General features: G+C 39.3%; 1 protein-coding gene across 4 annotated transcripts in view; it reads right to left on the bottom strand.

Annotated features, from left to right (window-relative positions):
- Positions 1 to 730: 730 nt before the first annotated feature.
- SREK1 (splicing regulatory glutamic acid and lysine rich protein 1) overlaps positions 731 to 18894 on the bottom strand; it is a 62827-nt gene continuing 44663 nt past the window's right edge. For all 4 annotated transcript variants that reach the window (XM_024209372.2, XM_026649125.2, XM_029910958.1 and 1 more), the window contains 4 exons: positions 16109 to 16717; positions 6093 to 6188; positions 4056 to 4197; positions 731 to 2938 (listed from right to left, as the gene is read on the bottom strand). In XM_024209372.2, the coding sequence (XP_024065140.2) occupies positions 2786 to 2938; positions 4056 to 4197; positions 6093 to 6188; positions 16109 to 16717 (1000 nt within the window). In that variant the 3' untranslated portion in view covers positions 731 to 2785. The remainder of the gene's footprint in view (positions 2939 to 4055; positions 4198 to 6092; positions 6189 to 16108; positions 16718 to 18894) is intronic.

Raw genomic sequence — 18894 nt, 5'->3', positions numbered from 1 at the left:
TGATGCACACGATCCTTGGGGAGCAGGGTATGAACTGTATTACTAGGCAGCAGCCTTATAAATACAATCTACCTACTGCAGAGGCACTATTCTTGGATGAGGATAATTCCCTGGTGGTGGGCTTTTGGGGAAGGGAAAATGGAGTAATAAAATAAAAATTATTTTAAAGAAAAACTGAAAATAGAAATGAAAAATATTTACAAAGCAAACGGAAAACTAGGGCTTGTAAGAAAACAGCAATTTCTATTTTTTTTCAGAGAAAGAAAACTATCATGCTTTCTAGGAAAAATCCCGCAGTACAAGAGAATATGCTAAATTATGGAACACATACTCCAACTAGCTAGTAAAACTGCTAGTCTGCTGTTGCAAATTTTCAATTTTTCAAAGATATTGTTCTTAGACAACCATAGGTAATCTTTTATGAATTTCTACCATATTATAGAGCTGTGCAATTTCAGAATACTAGAAAGAAAAACAACCAATAGGAATCAAAATAAATGTTGACATCTGAAATATGAAGCCATGTGTGAAAGACATTTGACTTCTCACAAGGAAAGATATCATATAAAAGCTAATTTTTTAAATGCTATGTATATTACTGGCATGCACTTTCCAAATCAAAGCAACCCCCTGAGAAAAAGTAGATGAATAATAAACTAAGAATGTTCCTTTCAAATATATATATATATATATATATATATATATATAAATAAAAGCAAAAACTTCCCTCTAAAATACTTAATTTTATTAGTGAAATGGTACCAAAGATAACAAGTATACAAACAATCTTTGCTCTATGCTACTTACACATAAATAAGACAGCTGTTGTTGCAAGACCTGATCCTTCACAGTCTTTCTATAAGCATACAGATTTGTCATTCTTTTATTGGAATAAGCTGTTCACCAGCCAACTGCATGTGGCTTAAACATCACAAAAATGACCATTTATACTTTACACGGTAAAGCATTTTCTATAGTTTTAATGGTACACAATGGCGAGATACTTCAAATCCTAACAAAAATAAAGAGTGATTAAGCAGCTGCACAAACTGGGTTTCATTACCTTATAAAGTGGGCAACTTTTCATTCCCCATAAAACACTTAGGCTTCTGTAAGTATTAACTTTAAAAAGGAAAATCAAATTGAAAGTAACTAACTAATATGCTACTTAGCTTTTAAAATTGATAGAAATAACTCTTCCCATGAGGTAAGGCAATTAAGTCTTTTGATTGTATTACACTGTATTAAAAATAAGTCTACTTGATTTTAGTATTAAACAAGTTTTAAAGGTCTGACTTTTAAGAAATCTTACAATGATGAGATTACTTCAGAGCACAAGTCACATTTTTACTTGACAAAATATTTGCAGTGTGTCATTCTCTCAAGTTACATGCTTTCTCCCCAAAGAATGGATCCAAGAAGGACATAGAATCTCTATCATATAACTCTAATGTAAATTCAACTACTATTCTTTTCAAACAAACTTTGCACACAATTCCTTTCACATCACACAACCAACATTAGAGAAGATGATTGAGAGGTAATGATTAAGGCCATTCAATGTACAGAAAAGGTTTAAAGAGCTCCCTTTGATTTTGATGAAATTAGAGCATGCTCTGTATTCAGTTACCATACTTCATAGTACGATGGTCTCCAAACTGCACTTTTGCATTCATTTATAAATCTCTTCTTAAAAATGGAGCTTCAATCTTGTACCAAGTGAACCCAGCACAGCTTTTCTGACAAACCACTCACATTCTTGTCTACTGGTGTGGTGTTGGTAGAACAGCCATCGAGATTATGTAAGATGTAATTGAAAATTAATAGCATATATAAAGTTCCAGAAAATATACCATATTTTAAGAAGGCACTAAAGCTTTAGCTTGTGCTCCCATATACTATTTTGAAAACAGGGGTATTGATTTTCATGACACCTGAACCATATGCAGCTGAACAGACCCACTGCAATATGGCTCAAAACAAAACCAGAAGTTCTGATACCACTATACAGATGTGCTCACTTTTGAGGGTAGGAGAGGGGGAAGAAACCCAGTAAGCTAAACTATTATATACAATATGGTGGTTGTTCCTTCTATAAATAGGACAGTAGCATGCCTTGTTCAACTACTATTAAAAGAAATATTCATTTTAGGGATAGTAATAAGAAAATGACTTTAAATAAGAAAAAATGAATCCAAGCAGTGAGCAAATGAAAACTTAATAGTCAGTGGGCGTTTAACGCAATAACAGCAAAACTATGTACTAAAGTAAAAACCCTTTTTTCCATAGCTGTCATGTAGAAGGGAAAGTGTGTATTTTTGCACCATTTCCAAGCACATTATCAGAACAGTACACATTGAAATTAAAAAAAAAAAAACACAAGGAAAAACAATACAAAATTCATTAACTAGCAATATTTTAACAACTTCCAATGCATACCGCCAGCTTATACAGGTCTACATCTTTCAACTTCCACTTATTTGAAACAGTTCTTGGCAAAAGTTAACATAAATCATTTTACAAATAAGTACAGCCATCATGGAAATGCATGGATTCTCACAGATGAATAGTTCTGATGGCATTTGCCTTTATCATGGCATATATTACTGGTCCATGGTCTTTCTTGCTTTCCAGCAAGAAGACAACAAAGCTATCACAAGGATTGGAAGAGCTACTAGTACATATCAACCTGCTCAGTAGATTGCTTTGATGTTTTCTTCCTCTTTCAGGGAAATAAAAAGCTTTGGATTCACCCCACAGTTGAGTCAGAGGTCCATTCATTACTTTATACCTCTTCCATTTTAACTGAGAGGTTTTCTTCATTTGGTTGACAGTTCCCATTCTGTTGTAGTTTGACTTCCTCTGTCCTTTGTGTATCATTGTTGTCTACTGCCTTGTTAATTTCTGAATTTGGATCCTCTTTAGTGTGATCTTTGTCCTACCAAGAATGTTAAAAAGTTATATTTTCATAACAACAATATTCCTTATTATGCCAAGATTTCCAGAAGTAACTGGTGATTTTGAATGTTTACATTTCTGGATACCCAACGTGAGACAGCTTAAAGAGGTCCAGTTTTAAGAGTGTGGGTGCTCAACAGCCTCTGAAAATCTGTCCCATTTAAGGGTGTCTGAAGTTGGGCACCCAAAAAACACCAATTACTTCTGGAAATATTTGCCTTAAAGAATTATATTTTGCTATATACCATTATTCAAAAGTGAAATAAAACAGAACAACAATACTAGGGAGATATCACTAACAACTCCATAGTTAAGACTTTGCGGAGTTTCCATTTAAACGAGGACTAGATCTCTCTATTTCTAGTTTTAATGGTTAAATATTTTACCAAAATTTCTGTTCAGATGTCCACTACATTTTTATGATAGCTCTTGGATAAAATAATTATTGAAGTCTGTAGAGAAAGCAATTAAAAGTCAGTCACTTTTTAAATTGGACACTTGCAGTCTCACTTTTTCACTTCTATAGTTAAATAGCCACAATTACAATTCTCTCAAGGATAGGCTACTTTTGAAATGTTAAAATCAAAAGATCACAAGGTAATCAGTCTGAACACTTGATTTTTGCTAATAATATCCGTATACCTCTATTCCCTGACCCACCTACTGAGCCTGCTCCTCCAGCTTTGCTCCTTGTAGAGTTCTCTAGCCAGCCTTTAACCCTGGGGAACCAGGAGGCAGCACTGTGGAAGGGAAGTACAAGGTAGACACATAGTTCTGAAACTGAACTGCCTTTTTTGGATGGCTACAGGCAGCCAACCCACTCCTTACCCTATGCTTCTTTATTCCATCCCACTCATTTCTCCCTACCTACCCACTCAAGCACCTGAAGAGCTGGGAAGGTTCAAGTAGGGAGACCTAATCTAATGGATCTGTCAAAGTCACTTTCTTTTGGAGCACCTGTCTCTTGCTCGTAGGAACTATACTTAACTGTCCAAACTAGCAAAGAATGAAGACGAAAATGACAGATTTTGCCAAGAATCAATCAAACTCTACTGCTTAGTCACTTTCCTGTTCAACACTTGTTCACAAGTGCTTACCTTCAGTGTAGTAGTGGTTTTGTCAGACTTCTCCTTCCCATCTTTTTCTTTGCTACTTTTTTTCTTGGATGTGGATTGCTCTCTCTCTTTTCTTTCATTATTTGAATCCTTTTCTTTCTCTCTCTTTTTGTCCTTCTTATTTCTGCTTAAGAAAGTTTTTAGACATTCAGTAATCGAGTAAACCAACTGAATACTAAGAAGTTATCTTTAGAAAGCTGTAATCCTTAGAATCAACCCTTCATTTTCAGTGCTGAACTGTAACACTAATGTGTTTCAACCGGAGGCTCCTATGTAAGAGACTGTATAATTCCGCAGCTTATTTTTAAAAATATATTTTCTGAATCATCCAGGTAGCATACTTCTAAGAGACCCTGAAGATGTACAGGTGGCAGAATTTACTGAAAGGACAAATCTCTTCATGCCAAATAATAGTGATCAGAAGTATTTCTAACTGAATACATATATGACTTAGCTAACAATGCTAAAAAAAATCCGAAGTCCATATGTGCAAACACGCAAAACTTATTAAGTACAGTAACTCCTCGCTTAACGTTGTAGTTATATTCCTGAAAAATGCTACTTTAAGCGAAACAATGTTAAGCGAATCCAATTTCCCCATAAGAATTAATGTAAATGGGGGTGAGGGGGTTCAGTTCCAGGAAATTTTTTTTCGCCAGACAAAAGACTATACACACACACACAGTATAAGTTTTAAACAATGTAATACTGTACACAGCAATGATGCTTGTGAAGCTTGGTTGAGGTGGTGGAGTCAAGAGGGTGGAACGCCTTACTGCTAAATGATGAACTAGCACTCGGCTGAGCCCTCAAGGGTTAACACAATTGATATCCTGCTCGGCAGCTGCTGCACAGAGAACTTAGGGGAGCTGATAGCGGGGCTGCCGGTCCATCCTGGTTCCAAGCCCTCACCAGCTAGCTCCAACGGCTGCTTTTCCTGCAAGCAGTAGACAAAGCGGGTGGCTGCCAAACAACGTTATAAGGGAGAATTGTGCAACTTTAAACGAGCATGTTCTCTAATTGATCAGCAACAAAACAACGTTAACCAGGACGTTAAATGAGAAGTTACTGTGCTGTATTGTATACTTATATCCATTAAAAAAAAAAAGAAAAAAAAAAGGGTAATTTATCTTACACTCCCAAGTCACTCACATTGATCTAGAAATAACTGCTCACACATATAAGGTTTTTCATCATTTGCTCTTTTGTTTAATAGCTATCAGACTTTGGGACAGTAAATTCACAATCTTTTTCTTATGAACAACTGACTGAAGCAGTTCAATGGTTTGCAGATCAGTAACTGCAGTTTGATTCCTTTAATCTCCAATTAGATTTAGAATTACTATCAAAACATTAAATTGCAAACCAGACCCGCATCTGTGAGACTTTCCAAAACAATGGGTAAAAGAGAGAAGAAATTAAATATTTGTAAAAATGCAAAACACTGTCAATTTTCTTACTCAAAAGAGCTAAAGAATTTAATTTTCAAAAATATACAAAGAGGGGAGCAAATTGATAAAGGACAGCTGTACAGAGCAATAAGGATCTTTGATTGGTTTGTAGGTAAAGAATATAAAGGGCTCCAAAATAATAAATCAATGCAAGATTGAACTGAGACTTGAATCACTTTGACCAATTGAAATTATCTGCAGTGACGGAAGTGTAATAAAAGAGACTCAGGCAGGGGTGATAAACTGATGAGAACAGTGTTTCCAAACAAGTTTTTTTCATATTCCCAGATTCTCCATCTAAGATTCTGTTTTGGAGAAAGAGGGCTGATCTTGTCATTGTCATTTACATACAAGACAGGTAGAAAACTTCTTACATGTACTGAAAAACAAAACAAAACCCAAAAAACAAAAACTGCCCAGAAGAAATCCAAATCTCCTCAACAATTTTTTTTGCATGATATTGGTACTGATACTGGGAAGCTGATGAAATTTCAGTATGGGAGAAAGATCATTAAAGATTTTCCTTTTTAGCTGTCCATTTTAGTTCTAATATGTATATAAATCCCACCTCCTTGGTGATGGAGACCGAGAGGACTTTCTCTTTGATGTTCTGGATGTTTTTGGAGACTTGGAAGGACTTCTACTCTTCCTCTTACGCCTTTCTCTGTTAAGACCAAGAAGTTCAAAATTAGGCAATGAAGATGCACAATAAATTAGACAATGGCATAAGAAAACAGATGGTTCTTAACATTATTCTTTGGCATGACAACTGGTTGACACTGTTAATGTCCTGCAACATGTTGGCCACTGCTAAGTGTATGCCTCACTGACTGTACATACATTACACAAGTCAAGAAATTTAAAGCTTTGTGTAAGTGAGTTTTGTGGGAGGAGGAATGGCAGAGGGAAGTAGCAGAGGGAGATTATGCTTCTTCAGATTTCTGCTATATCACATTTTGGAAGGGAATAAATTTACCTTCTCAGCCCAAACACCTCTATCAGGTGATAATGGGAACCTGATAAGAGTTAAATTTATTATTACCTATTGTCATTACAGTAAAGCCAAGGATGAGGACCTCATTGTACTAGAAGCTATTGACCTCAGCGAGGCCAGGGTCACCTATGGTCCCTACTCTGAAGAGTTTGCAATATAAGAAATGTTCCTCCTTCAACATAAGAGCCAAGAATTATCATTATTAAACATGAATCTTTAAATTATCAGCTGAGTTGATGAGTAATGAAAGATAAACTATTACTAGAACACATACCTTAAGAATTACAAATACATAAATTTCCTCTACAGGAGCTGATGAAACCACTACAATTTACCTTGTATGGAGCTGCATGCCTTACAGTGATCTGAAGCTCAATTGTAAAATATGATTCCTGTGGCCCTGATCAAAGAAAGCACTTAGGTATGTGCACAGATTTTAAGCATGTGAGTAGTCCCGCTTCAATAGACTAATGTATTTAAACTTGAGTACGAGCTGAAATGCTTTGTGGGATCAGAACCAGAGGACCCAGTTCCACACAGTATCAGTCCCAGAGGTGTTTGTTGTAAATCATGACAGGGAACATTTTAATATGGATTAAAACATTTCTATTATTATTATTTCTCAAAGGATGACATGCTATCGTTAACAAACAATGCTGTGTAAAAAAAAAATAGGACACAATAGTTGTATGGGAAGGTTGAAGCCCAACAAAATCCAACAAACACAGGAAATTCAGATTAAGTCAGATTCTTAACATTTTATTTAAATAGGAGTTTGGTAGGGTTTTTTTTACTAGTTAGCAAAATTTGCTATTCTAGGATCTAATCCAGAGTGTTGCTGAGTTCTCTAACTCCCTCTGACTGCACGTACAATGAACCAGGCATAAAACAAAAATAAGTTAACTAGATCTAAAGACAGTTTAATATTAAACTAGAGTAGAAGTGATATCAAAATGGATGCCCCCTTCCTGTTGGCATTTTTCAGAACAGAAAATTGTGTCATGGTTTATTTCAGAAATTTGACCAAGCAGGACAAAAAGAGTTCAGGAGAGCTGGGAGTTTCTCAAAGAAACAATATTAAAAGCACAACAGAAAACTATCCTTATACAAAGGAAAGATTGAAAGAATAGTAAGAAGCCAATATAGCTCCATCAGGCGCTCTTTAATGACCTGAAAATCAAAAAGGAAGCCTACAAAAAGAGGAAACAAGGACAAACTGCTAAGAAAGAGTACAAAAGAATACCACAAGACTGTAGGACAAAATCAATAAGGCTAAGGCTTTGTCTACACTGCCAATTGAACGACAAAACTTTTGTCATTCACAGGTGCTTAAAAAAGCCCCCAAAAGACAAAAGTTTTGCCACGGCAAGTGGCAGTGTAAATGGCTCATTGTCAGCAGGAGCGCTCTCGTTTCGACAACGCGAACTCCGCGTGTACGGGGTGCAAGTATTTTGTCAGCAGAAGTGCTGACAAAACAGGTTTACACTGCCCGACTTTTAGCGACACGGCTGAAGGGTTAAAATCCATGTGCATTTTATATAACAACCTGGTATATGGATTGTGCCAGCTCTTTTCCAGACCCAAAGTCCAGAGTTTGGTCTGGAGACCAGAGGCCTTGCAAATAGTGATTAGCTAAGAGAAAGGCAGAATAAACAAGACAACATTGCCTTTGCTAAGATATGCTTGATCAGTAGAAATGCCAGATGTTGAAGCATAACTGAATAATTACACTGGTCTACAAGTTTTGAGAAGTCGTCTGCTTCAGAGATAAAATGTGCTATTTATTATGTATTTTGATGTGCTGAATTCAAATATGACAATTAAAACAACTGATTGGCTACTGTTTCTAAGATATTTAAGTTTTTACATTTTATGTCTATGTATATTGTGTAGATAGTAGAGTTTTAATCATAAATTGTAAACCTAGGTCTTTTCATGTGTTTATGGTTGCTTTACATGATAATATTTCACCTGTCCTGTTTATGTAACACTTTAAAAATCAGCAAAAGGGTTATATAAATAAAATTTATTATGAAACAAAAGGCAAAAAACTATTATGTACGTAGTTTAGTCCTATTCAGTGTCTACTCGGCGCTTCTTGGCTTGTCTCTTGTATTCATTAAATGGAGCATCTCTTGTCACTGTCCAGCAATAGTCTGCAAGCATTGATGGGCTCCATTTGCCCTGATAGCGTTTCTCCATTGTTGCAATGTCCTGGTGAAATTGCTCACCGTGCTCGTCGCTCACTGCTCCGCAGTTCGGTGGAAAAAAATCTAGATGAGAGTGCAAAAAATGTATCTTTAGTGACATGTTGCAACCAAGGCTTTTGTATGCCTTGAGGAGGTTTTCCACCAACAACCTGTATTTGTCTGCCTTGTTGTTTCCGAGAAAATTTATTGCCACTAACTGGAAGGCTTTCCATGCCGTCTTTTCCTTGCCACGCAGTGCATGGTCAAATGCATCATCTTGAAGAAGTTCACGAATCTGAGGACCAACAAAGACACCTTCCTTTATCTTAGCTTCACTTAACCTTGGAAATTTTTCACAGAGGTACTTGAAAGCTGCTTGTGTTTTGTCAATGGCCTTGACAAAGTTCTTCATCAGACCCAGCTTGATGTGTAAGGGTGGTAACAAAATCTTCCGTGATTCAACAAGTGGTGGATGCTGAACACTTTTCCTCCCCAGGCTCCAATGACTGTCGGAGTGGCCAATCTTTCTTGATGTAGTGGGAATCTCTTGCACCACTATCCCATTCACAGAGAAAACAGCAGTACTTTGTGTATCCAGTCTGCAGACCAAGCAAGAGAGCAACAACCTTCAAATCGCCACAAAGCTGCCACTGATGTTGGTCATAGTTTATGCACCTCAAAAGTTGTTTCATGTTGTCCTAGGTTTCCTTCATATGGACTGCATGACCAACTGGAATTGATGGCAAAACATGGCCATTATGCAGTAAAACAGCTTTAAGACTCGTCTTCGATGAATCAATGAACAGTCTCCACTCATCTGGATCGTGAACAATGTTGAGGGCTGCCATCACACCATCGATGTTGTTGCAGGCTACAAGATCACCTTCCATGAAGAAGAATGGGACAAGATCCTTTTGACGGTCACGGAACATGGAAACTGTAACATCACCTGCCAGGAGATTCCACTGCTGTAGTCTGGAGCCCAACAGCTCTGCCTTACTCTTGGGTAGTTCCAAATCCCTGACAAGGTCATTCAGTTCACCTTGTGTTATGAGGTGTGGTTCAGAGGAGGAGGATGAGAGAAAATGTGGGTCCTGTGACATTGATGGTTCAGGACCAGAAGTTTCATCCTCTTCCTCTTCCTCGTCTGACTCAAGTGAGAATGATTCTGGTGCATCAGGAACCGGCAGTCCTTCTCCGTGGGGTACTGGGTGTATAGCTGATGGAATGTTTGGATAATGCACAGTCCACTTTTTCTTCTTTGACACACCTTTCCCAACTGGAGGCACCATGCAGAAGTAACAATTGCTGGTATGATCTGTTGGCTCTCTCCAAATCATTGGCACTGCAAAAGGCATAGATTTCCTTTTCCTGTTCAACCACTGGCGAAGATTTGTTGCACAAGTGTTGCAGCATATGTGTGTGGGCCACCTCTTGTCCTGATCTCCAATTTTGCAGCCAAAATAAAGGTGATAGGCTTTCTTAACCATAGTGGTTATACTGCGCTTTTCTGATGCAAAAGTCACTTCACCACAAACATAGCAGAAGTTATCTGCACTGTTCACACAAGTACGAGGCATCTCTGCTCACTTTGGCTAAACAGAAATGTGTCTCTTTGCAAAATCAAACACTGACAAATAAGAGAGCACGACACTGTATGATTTCCAGAGCTGATATACGGCAATTTGTTCAGCAGAGTGATGTAAGCTTCCTTATGATTGCATCATCCATGACTTCGAGGAATAACATGATGCAATTCATATCATGTATGACGCAATACCAGCTTCAGATTGCATCATTCATTGTTTTGCCTAAAAAGCAAATACTGTCCAAACCCAGTCATAGATTTATTCATAGATCCAGTCAAAGATGTATTTTAGTCATTTCTGGTTTAAATTGAGATCCCTTCCCTTTATAACTCACTTATCCTCTGCCATTCACAAGTCAAGGGTCGTATATACTGACCCAATAGCATATCTTGAAAACTAGAGCCAATCAACAATTTTAAGCATCATTTTCGTTCTCAGTGACCCAGAATTAGTAAAGTTTGACTACATTTATTTCAGAAGCATTTTGGCTGTAGAGCAGTGTTATGTTTCATCCAATGTTTCAAATTGAACAAAGGATCCCTGTTCCTATTGTGTTTCTCCTGAAGGGCAAACAGTCTTCCCACAGATCCAACCTTGAGTTTATGAAAAATTGGCACATGTCACTATAATGATATGACATCCTTCCACCTCCCTTCCCAGGGACCAATGCCCTGCCTTAAGACATAAAGGAGACAATCTCTATTGCCATATGCTTTCACTGTTTCTTTGCTTTAACCCCTAGGAATGTACCTGTTGGACAATCAAAGGAGTTGCTCCATTCCTATGGACCGCAAATCAGAATTCAACATATATATTTTATACTAATAACATTTTATCAAAGTATTAATTAAATGTTAACTTGCTAACTTGAGACCATGGGCGGAGACATTATGTAACCTTTTTAACCATTGGCTACTGTGCTAACTTGTCTTGCTGCAAAACCTATCCCGGGGTGTGGAACTGCCTACCCCGTCACTTTCCCCCGCCCATGGAAAATCTATATATTCCATTGTAATCAATTGATTGACAGTGTCTCTGAGCCTAATAAGCCAGGTGACACTCCGCCAGCGCTGTGTGTAATAAACTCCTATGCTTGACCTCTACATGGTGTGGATTTATGTTCTTCAACGGCCGTGTTGCTAAAAGCTGTGTAGTGTAGACAAACCCTAAGATACAAAATGCATTACACCTAGCAAGGGACATAAGAGGTTCTATAAATACATTAGGCACAATAGCAAGACAAAGGAAAGTGTAGGTCTACTACTTAGGGAAAGAGAGCACATGGATGACATCAAGAAGGCTGATGTGTTAAATGCCTATTTTGCTTTAGTCTTCACTAAAAAAGTTAACTGTAATAAAATACTTAACACAATTAATGTTAACAACAAAGGGGAAGGAACCCACAGCAAAATACAGAAAGAATAGATTAAATAATATTTAGATAATTAGATGTATTAAAATTGGCAGGGTATGATGAAATTCACTCTATGGTACTTTTAAGGAACTAGCACTCTCAAAACCATTAGCAACTATTTTTGAGACTCATGGAAATGAGGTCCCAGAGGGCAGGAAAAGGGCAAACATAGTACCTATTTTTTAAAAGAGGAACAAAGAGGACCTGGGGAATTATAGACCAGTCAGCCTAACTTCCATAGCTAGAAAGATACAGGAACAAATTATTAAACAATCAATTGGTAAGCACCTAGGGCTGGGGTGGGCAAACTTTTTGGCCCGAGGGCCACATCTGGGAATAGAATTGTATGGCGGGGCCATGAATGGTCACAAAATTGGGGCTGGGATGCAGGAGGGGGTGAGGGCTTTTGTTGGGGGTGCGGGCTCCAGGGTGGAGGGCTGGGGATGAGAAGTTTGGGGTGCAGGAGGGTGCTCCAGGCTGGGACTGAGGGGTTCGGAGGGTGGGAGGGGGATCAGGGCTGGGGCAGGGGTGCAGGCTCTGGGGTGGGGCTGAGGATGAGGGGTTTGGGGTGCAGGAGGGTGCTCTGGGCTGGGATCCAGGGGTTTGGAGGGGGTTGGGGCGTGGGGAGAGGCTCAGGGGTGCATGCTTACCTCAAGTGGCTCCCGGAAGCAGCGTCATGTCCCTTCTCCGGCTTCTATGTGGAGGTGTGGCCAGGAGGCTCTGAACACTGCGCCGTCCACAGGCACAGCCCCTGCAGCGCCCACTGGCTGCAGTTCCTGGCCAATGGGAGCTGCGGGGGCGGCACTTGGGCGGGAGCAGCATGCAGAGCGGAGCCCCCTGGCTGCGCCTATGCATAGGAGCCAGAGGGGGGCCATGCTGCTGCTTCCAGGAGCCGCGTGGAGTGGCCCCCGACCCTGCTCCCCGGCTGGAGCATCGGAGCAGGGCAAGCCCCAGACCCCCCTCCCTAGTGGGAGCTCGAGGGCCGGATTAAAATGGCTGGTGGGCCGGATCTGGCCTGCAGGCCATAGTTTGCCCACCCCTGACCTAGGGGATAATACAGCGATAAGGAAGAGCCAACATAGATTTGTCAAGAAAAAATCATGCCAAACCAATATAATTAATTACATTCTTTAGGGTTACTGACTTACTGGATAGAGGGGAAGCTGTATACATGATAAATCTTGATTTTAGTAAGGCTTTTGGCACAGTCCTGCATGGCATTGTCATAGGCCAACTACAGAATGCAGTCTAGATGAAATTACTATAAGGTGCATGCATAATTGGTTGAAAGCCCATACTCATGAAAGTTATCAATGACATGCTGTCAAAGTGGGAATATGTATCTAGTGGGGTCTCACAGGGGTCTGTCCTAGATCCAGTGCTACTCAATATTTTCATTAGTGACTTAGATAATGGAATAAACAGTATACATGTAAAATATGTGGATGACATCAAGCTGGAAAGGCTTGCAAACACTTTGGAGGACAGGGTTAGAATTCAAAATGATGATTTTAGATCAGTTCTCCAATTTAACAAGATGAAACTCAATAAAGACAAGTATTACACTTAGGAAGGAAAAAATCAAGTGTACAAATACAACATTGGAATAACTGGCTAAGCAGTAGCACTACAGAAAAGGATTGGGGGGGTATCATGGATCACAAACTGAACATGAGCCAAAAATGTGATGCAACTGCAAAAGAGGCTAATATCATTCTGGGGAGTATTGACAGGATGATACATAACACACGAGAGGTAATTTTCCTGCTTTATTCAGCACTGGTGAGGGCTCAGCTAGAATGGCGTGTCCAGGTTTGGGCACCAAACTTCAAGGAAGATGCAGAAAATATGAGAGATCCAGAAGTCAGCAACAAAAATGATAAAAGGTTTAGAAAACATGACCTATGAAGAAAGATTAAAAACATGGAAATGTTTATCTTGGGGAAGAAAAATGACTGAGGGGAGGACCTGATAATCTTCAAGTACATTAAGGGCTGTTATAAAAAGGACGGTGTTTGATTACATCTTGCCCTACCCTCAGTGGACATAAAGAACAATTGGCTTTAATCGCCAGCAAGGGAGATTTAGGTTAGATATTAGGAAAAACTTTCTAACTATAATGCTAGTTAAGCCCTGAAATAGGCTTCCAAGCAAGTTTGTAGAATCCCCATCATTGAAAGTTTTAAAGAACAGATTAGACAAACAACTGTCAGGGATAGTCGAGGCGTATGTATTCATGCCACAGCACAGTTACTGGATAAAATAATCTCTCAAGGTCCCTTCCAGCCCTACATTTCTATGATTCTACACAAAGGCTTGGTCGGTCTACACTTGAAAGTTATAGAATCATAACTACATCGGTAAGGGGGATCAAAGTAGATATGCCAACATAACCCTCAGTGCAGATGCAGCTAGGCTGACAGAATAACACTTCAGTTGACGTAGCTAATGCCATTCCTCTGCTGACAGAAAAACTCCTTATGTTGGGGTAGGCTGCATCTTCACTACAGAGCTATGCCAACACTACGGAAACTAACACTATATTCCCTCTTTCTGAAAACGGAAGGGTGATAAAACCTTTATCCAAACTTTTCATTAAGCACCACAAAACACAAATAAATAGACCTATAAAAGATAGGGTAGCCTGCCTAAACCTTCAGTCTTGTATCAGGGATTTATTCTGACTTTTTAGGACTAATTCTTTGACATTCTTGGATTCTAAGGATTTGTTGGGTCTTTATTTGATCTCATTTCTGATACCCTGAATACAAAACTGTCTTTATTTCCTGTTTACACAGGCTCTTATCTCCTTACTCTCAGCTCCTTAGTGGCCATCCTGAATAGTAGGTCTTAACACGACAGTGCAAAGAACAAGAAGATTAGGTGATAGTCTGAAACGGATCCTTCACTGAGTGAAAAGGGTCAAGTGAAGCCCAGTCTGGATCCTGATGCAGTAGTCTACACCATTATTCCCACAGCCAAATTTGACAGAAACAAGGGAGCAAGTGGGACATCCTCATGGAAATGAGAACTCCCACAATGATCCTCAGTCTCCCTCTGAGATGGCAGTCCACAGAACTATTCTAAAGAGGAATTTCTGCACATTCATAATTGGTTCCCTGCTTATTTGAATAGGAGTATGGGGAAGGCTCTGAGATTTGCCTCAAACCAGCAGCATCCTCAGCATCACCAGAACCTTTCAAGTACTGAGACAGAGGAGGATGCGTTTCGGTTTTTTTTCCGCACACAGAAATATCTCAATACTGATGGCTTCTTTCAGTGCGTCCAATTTACAGAATTCAGAAGAAGAGTGACATTTCTTTCCCTTTTTGACTCTTCTTAGTCCCTGAACTGACTGGTCTCTTTTTGCACTTTGGAATCCATATTCAACTTGGCCTTCCATCAAAAAAAGAAGGGCCTGCTTCTGATGTGGATGGAGAGTCCTTCTGAGCTAGCCTATCAGAAATTACCAGAAATGGGACTATCAATCCCTCTGAGCTCTTCAGGTGAAAGTGGCACTAGAGAGAACCTCACAGATAGGCAAGTTTCACTAAAGTATAGGAGGCAGTGTGTCAGTGAGTCTGCCATGTACACCTTGACTTTACGCAAAGGGCACCATTGAAGCCAGATGTATCGGTCCTCAGTTCCAAAAGAAGATCCCCTTGGCACAAATACAAAAAAACCAAACCAGGATTAAACTGCACAATGCAAATTCACACTAACTTTACTAAACTACAATAAAAGCTAAGTAGAACAAGATAAATAGCTAATATTCCTCTGCCGTCTCTTGGCTGTTTTTAGCATGTAGGGAACAATGCAATGAGGCTCTAGTGGCTAGAAGTAACTGAGGAACTATATAACCTGCAGCCCAAATGGTTGGTGAGACAAGGGAGCGTGCACGCTGCCTCACAGACAAAGCTTTCTAAAGTAACCCAGTGTACAATATAGGTGCATCTCAAGAGTGTGTCTCGAAGCAGGCAACCACCTCAAAAAAGAGCTAACTATCACGCTGAGAGAGGATACTGCACAATTATCTGAAGGACCAGAGTTGGAGGCGAAATCTGAAACCAACTTTTGTCAGTCCTGTTCTATGTTAATCTCATATGTGACATAAAAAAACCAAACTTCCTGCTGATTATTTATGTCATAAAGCTAAATGCAATAAATGTTGCTTTCCCTGGAGTTGAAATAAAACATGTAATAATTTCTGAACAGAAACAAAGCTTCAAGGTTTCCTCCCCAGAATCAATTTAGAGAGAACAATATCACAGAAAATTAAATTCTATCTTATTAATAAATGACATTGCAATACTGATGCATAATATTCAGGTTTTGTGTTATCTCATTGTACTGACAGGTTAAGAAATAGCATAGCAAAATTATCAAACAGAATCAAACCTGCTGGAACTACGAGATCTTCTTAGAGAACTGTAGCTTCTAGGAGGTGTTCTGGATCTCTTCTCTTTCTTCTTTTTATCATCGCTCTCTTTGGACCGCTCTTTTTCTCTTTCCCGTTCCTTCTCTTTGTCCCCTTCCTTGTCTTTGTCCTTCTCCTTGTCACCCTCCTTCTTCTCTCTGTCTTTCTCCCTGTCCTTCTCCTTAACCTTCTCCCTTTCCCCCTCTTTCTCCCGATCCTTTTCCTTGTCCCTGTCCCCCCCTTTCTCCAGGTCCGTTTCCTTCTTGTCCCGGACTACCTCCTTCTCCTTGTCCCTGTCCTTCTCCCTATCCTTCTCTTTGTCCCTGTCCTTCTCCCTATCCTTGACCCTCTCCCGGTCTTTGTTCCTCTCCTTTTCTTTGTCTCTGTCCCTCTCTCGGTCCTTGTCCCGATCTTTTTCTTTATCTCTCTCCCTATCCTTGTCCCTGTTTCTCTCTTTGTCTCTGTCCCGCTCCCTCTCTTTTTCTTTATCTCGGTCTCTCTCCTTCTCCCTGTCTCGGTCCTTGTCCTTCCCTTTGACCTTTTCTTTTTCCTTGACCTTTTCTTTGTTTTCTTTGTCTTTTTTCTTGTCCCTATGAAAAAGAAACATTCATTCATCATTGAAAGGACCCTAATAAAAAGCTGAATTCACTCCTTTACCCTACTAATAAACGCTCAACAAAACTCATAATTCTCACCTTCAAAAATAATCACAACTATGCAAAATGTAAATTTCCCACCCACCTCATTCCTAACAATCTAGCTTTTTTCCCCCCCTGCAGCAGCTGAAGGCAGAGGTATAAAAAAGAAAGAAAAAACAATTAATCTTTAGACTGATGACATTATAGCATAGGAACAGACTATGAATAAGTGCAGTATACAGCCATTTGTAGGAACCTGATTGCTGAAGTAGACTTTCCAGCATTTTGTGGGAAATCAGATTTTTTTAAACTTGGCTTTTAAATATTTCTTCTCATAACAATGAGGAGTCCAGTGGCATCTTAAAGACTAGCAGATTTATTTGGGCATAAGCCATGCATCTGAAGAAGTGGGGTTTTTTACCCATGAAAGCTTATGCCCAAATAAATCTGTTAGTCTTTAAGGTGCCACCGGACTCCTCGCTGTTTTTGTGGATACAGACTAACATGGCTACCCCTCCGATACTTCTCATAACAGGGAATCCATCACCCTAAAATGGACTATAGGACAGTGTTTCTATTTGTGGTTAGGTCCAGTAAAGAATAGAGACAACTGTACATTATTTTTATTGAGTCTGCAAAAAAGAAACCCTACACAAATAAAGTACAATGATTTGGATGTATATATGTGCATATTTAATTTTTTCCCCTCAAGTTAATTAAGTATTTAGAAAAAATTGTAAGGGCTACCAGCAGCAAGAGTTGGTGGCTACACTCTGAGGTCACCAAAAATTTTGTTGTGAGAACCTCTGCTATAGGATAATCACAGCCTCAGGAACTCACAAAAGAAGCTCAAATTATAAGTTTTAGTCCTAAACTGCTCCACCACACATACATACATATATACATATACATACATATATATCCTGAACTGTGCCACAAATCCAGGATAATTGTTATTGGACTTTAAACAAGGGAAGTTAACGTACATATTAACAAAGGAGGGAAAAAATATACAGACCGATGGATTCCCTGTTATAAAAAGGCAAATTTACAGGCAAAGGCAACATTGTCTTATTCTCATATAGAGGCAATTCATCAGTCTGGATTAAGCTATTAGGAGTTGGCAAGCTACCCAAAACACAGAAAGGGAGGAAGAAAACAGAAACATATGGCTCACGGAAGGATGGCAGACTGTAGAACCTGATGACTAAATGCTGTACCTGAGGAAAATGGGATATCCACATTGCAATATTTTGTGAGAGAGTGGTCAGATGCCCAGGGTGCTGCTTTGCACATTTCTTTGTAACAAACAATTTCAATATGCATGAGAAGTGGATACAGATTTTGTGGAATTGCATCTTATAATAGATGGAAGGATTTTACCATCTTTTGTATAAGACATCTATTACTTGTAGCCACCAGCAGATGGTTTCTTTTGCAGCTGGAGATGGTTACTTTTGGAGCTATGAGGCCTTTGGTTTTGCCAAAACGATCTTTTTCCTGAACAAGTTTGTTCTGTCCAACTAATATTTAATGGATTGACAGACATTTAACTTCCCTAGAAGAAGAAGAAGAAGAATTGGGACAGAACCAAGATAGAAAGAAAAGAAAATGAGGAAGCACCCACTGGTTCCAAGGGCAGCTCTTTTAGTTCAACCAAAAAAAATTCAGCTTCCAGCTGGCCACAAAAGCTTTGATTGGAGAATGAAATTTTGCTACTGCCTTGGTGAACCTAAAATATGAAAGTCTGAACACAAACTCTCCTTTCCCAGCTGAGAGGGCTCATAATGCAGCCATATGGATATATAAGGGGCTGAGGTTCAGACCTTTACTTAATCTATCAAAGAAGAAGACTCATTTTGACAGTTATTGAATAAGAGCCAAGGCTGTTGAAGACAAGTCAGACACATTAGTAGGCCTGACACATACAATTCTTCCTGGATTGGAGGAATACATCCAGTATTTGCTTGGAGTACCCACGTTCCCACAGATTCATCCTCTCAAGTTCTTCTACAAGCTAGAACTTGTCGATGTCTTGACAACAAAATGATCTCTGAATCAGAAGGTCTCTGGTGAGGAGTAGTCATCTGAGAGCAGAGGTTGCTGAAGAGGCATCAGAATCACTTTTC

This window comes from Terrapene carolina, unplaced genomic scaffold (genome assembly GCF_002925995.2).
Source record: "Terrapene carolina triunguis isolate 2854851 unplaced genomic scaffold, T_m_triunguis-2.0 Scaffold69, whole genome shotgun sequence".
Lineage (NCBI taxonomy): Eukaryota > Metazoa > Chordata > Testudines > Emydidae > Terrapene > Terrapene triunguis.
This window is presented reverse-complemented; position numbering and strand designations above follow the sequence as displayed.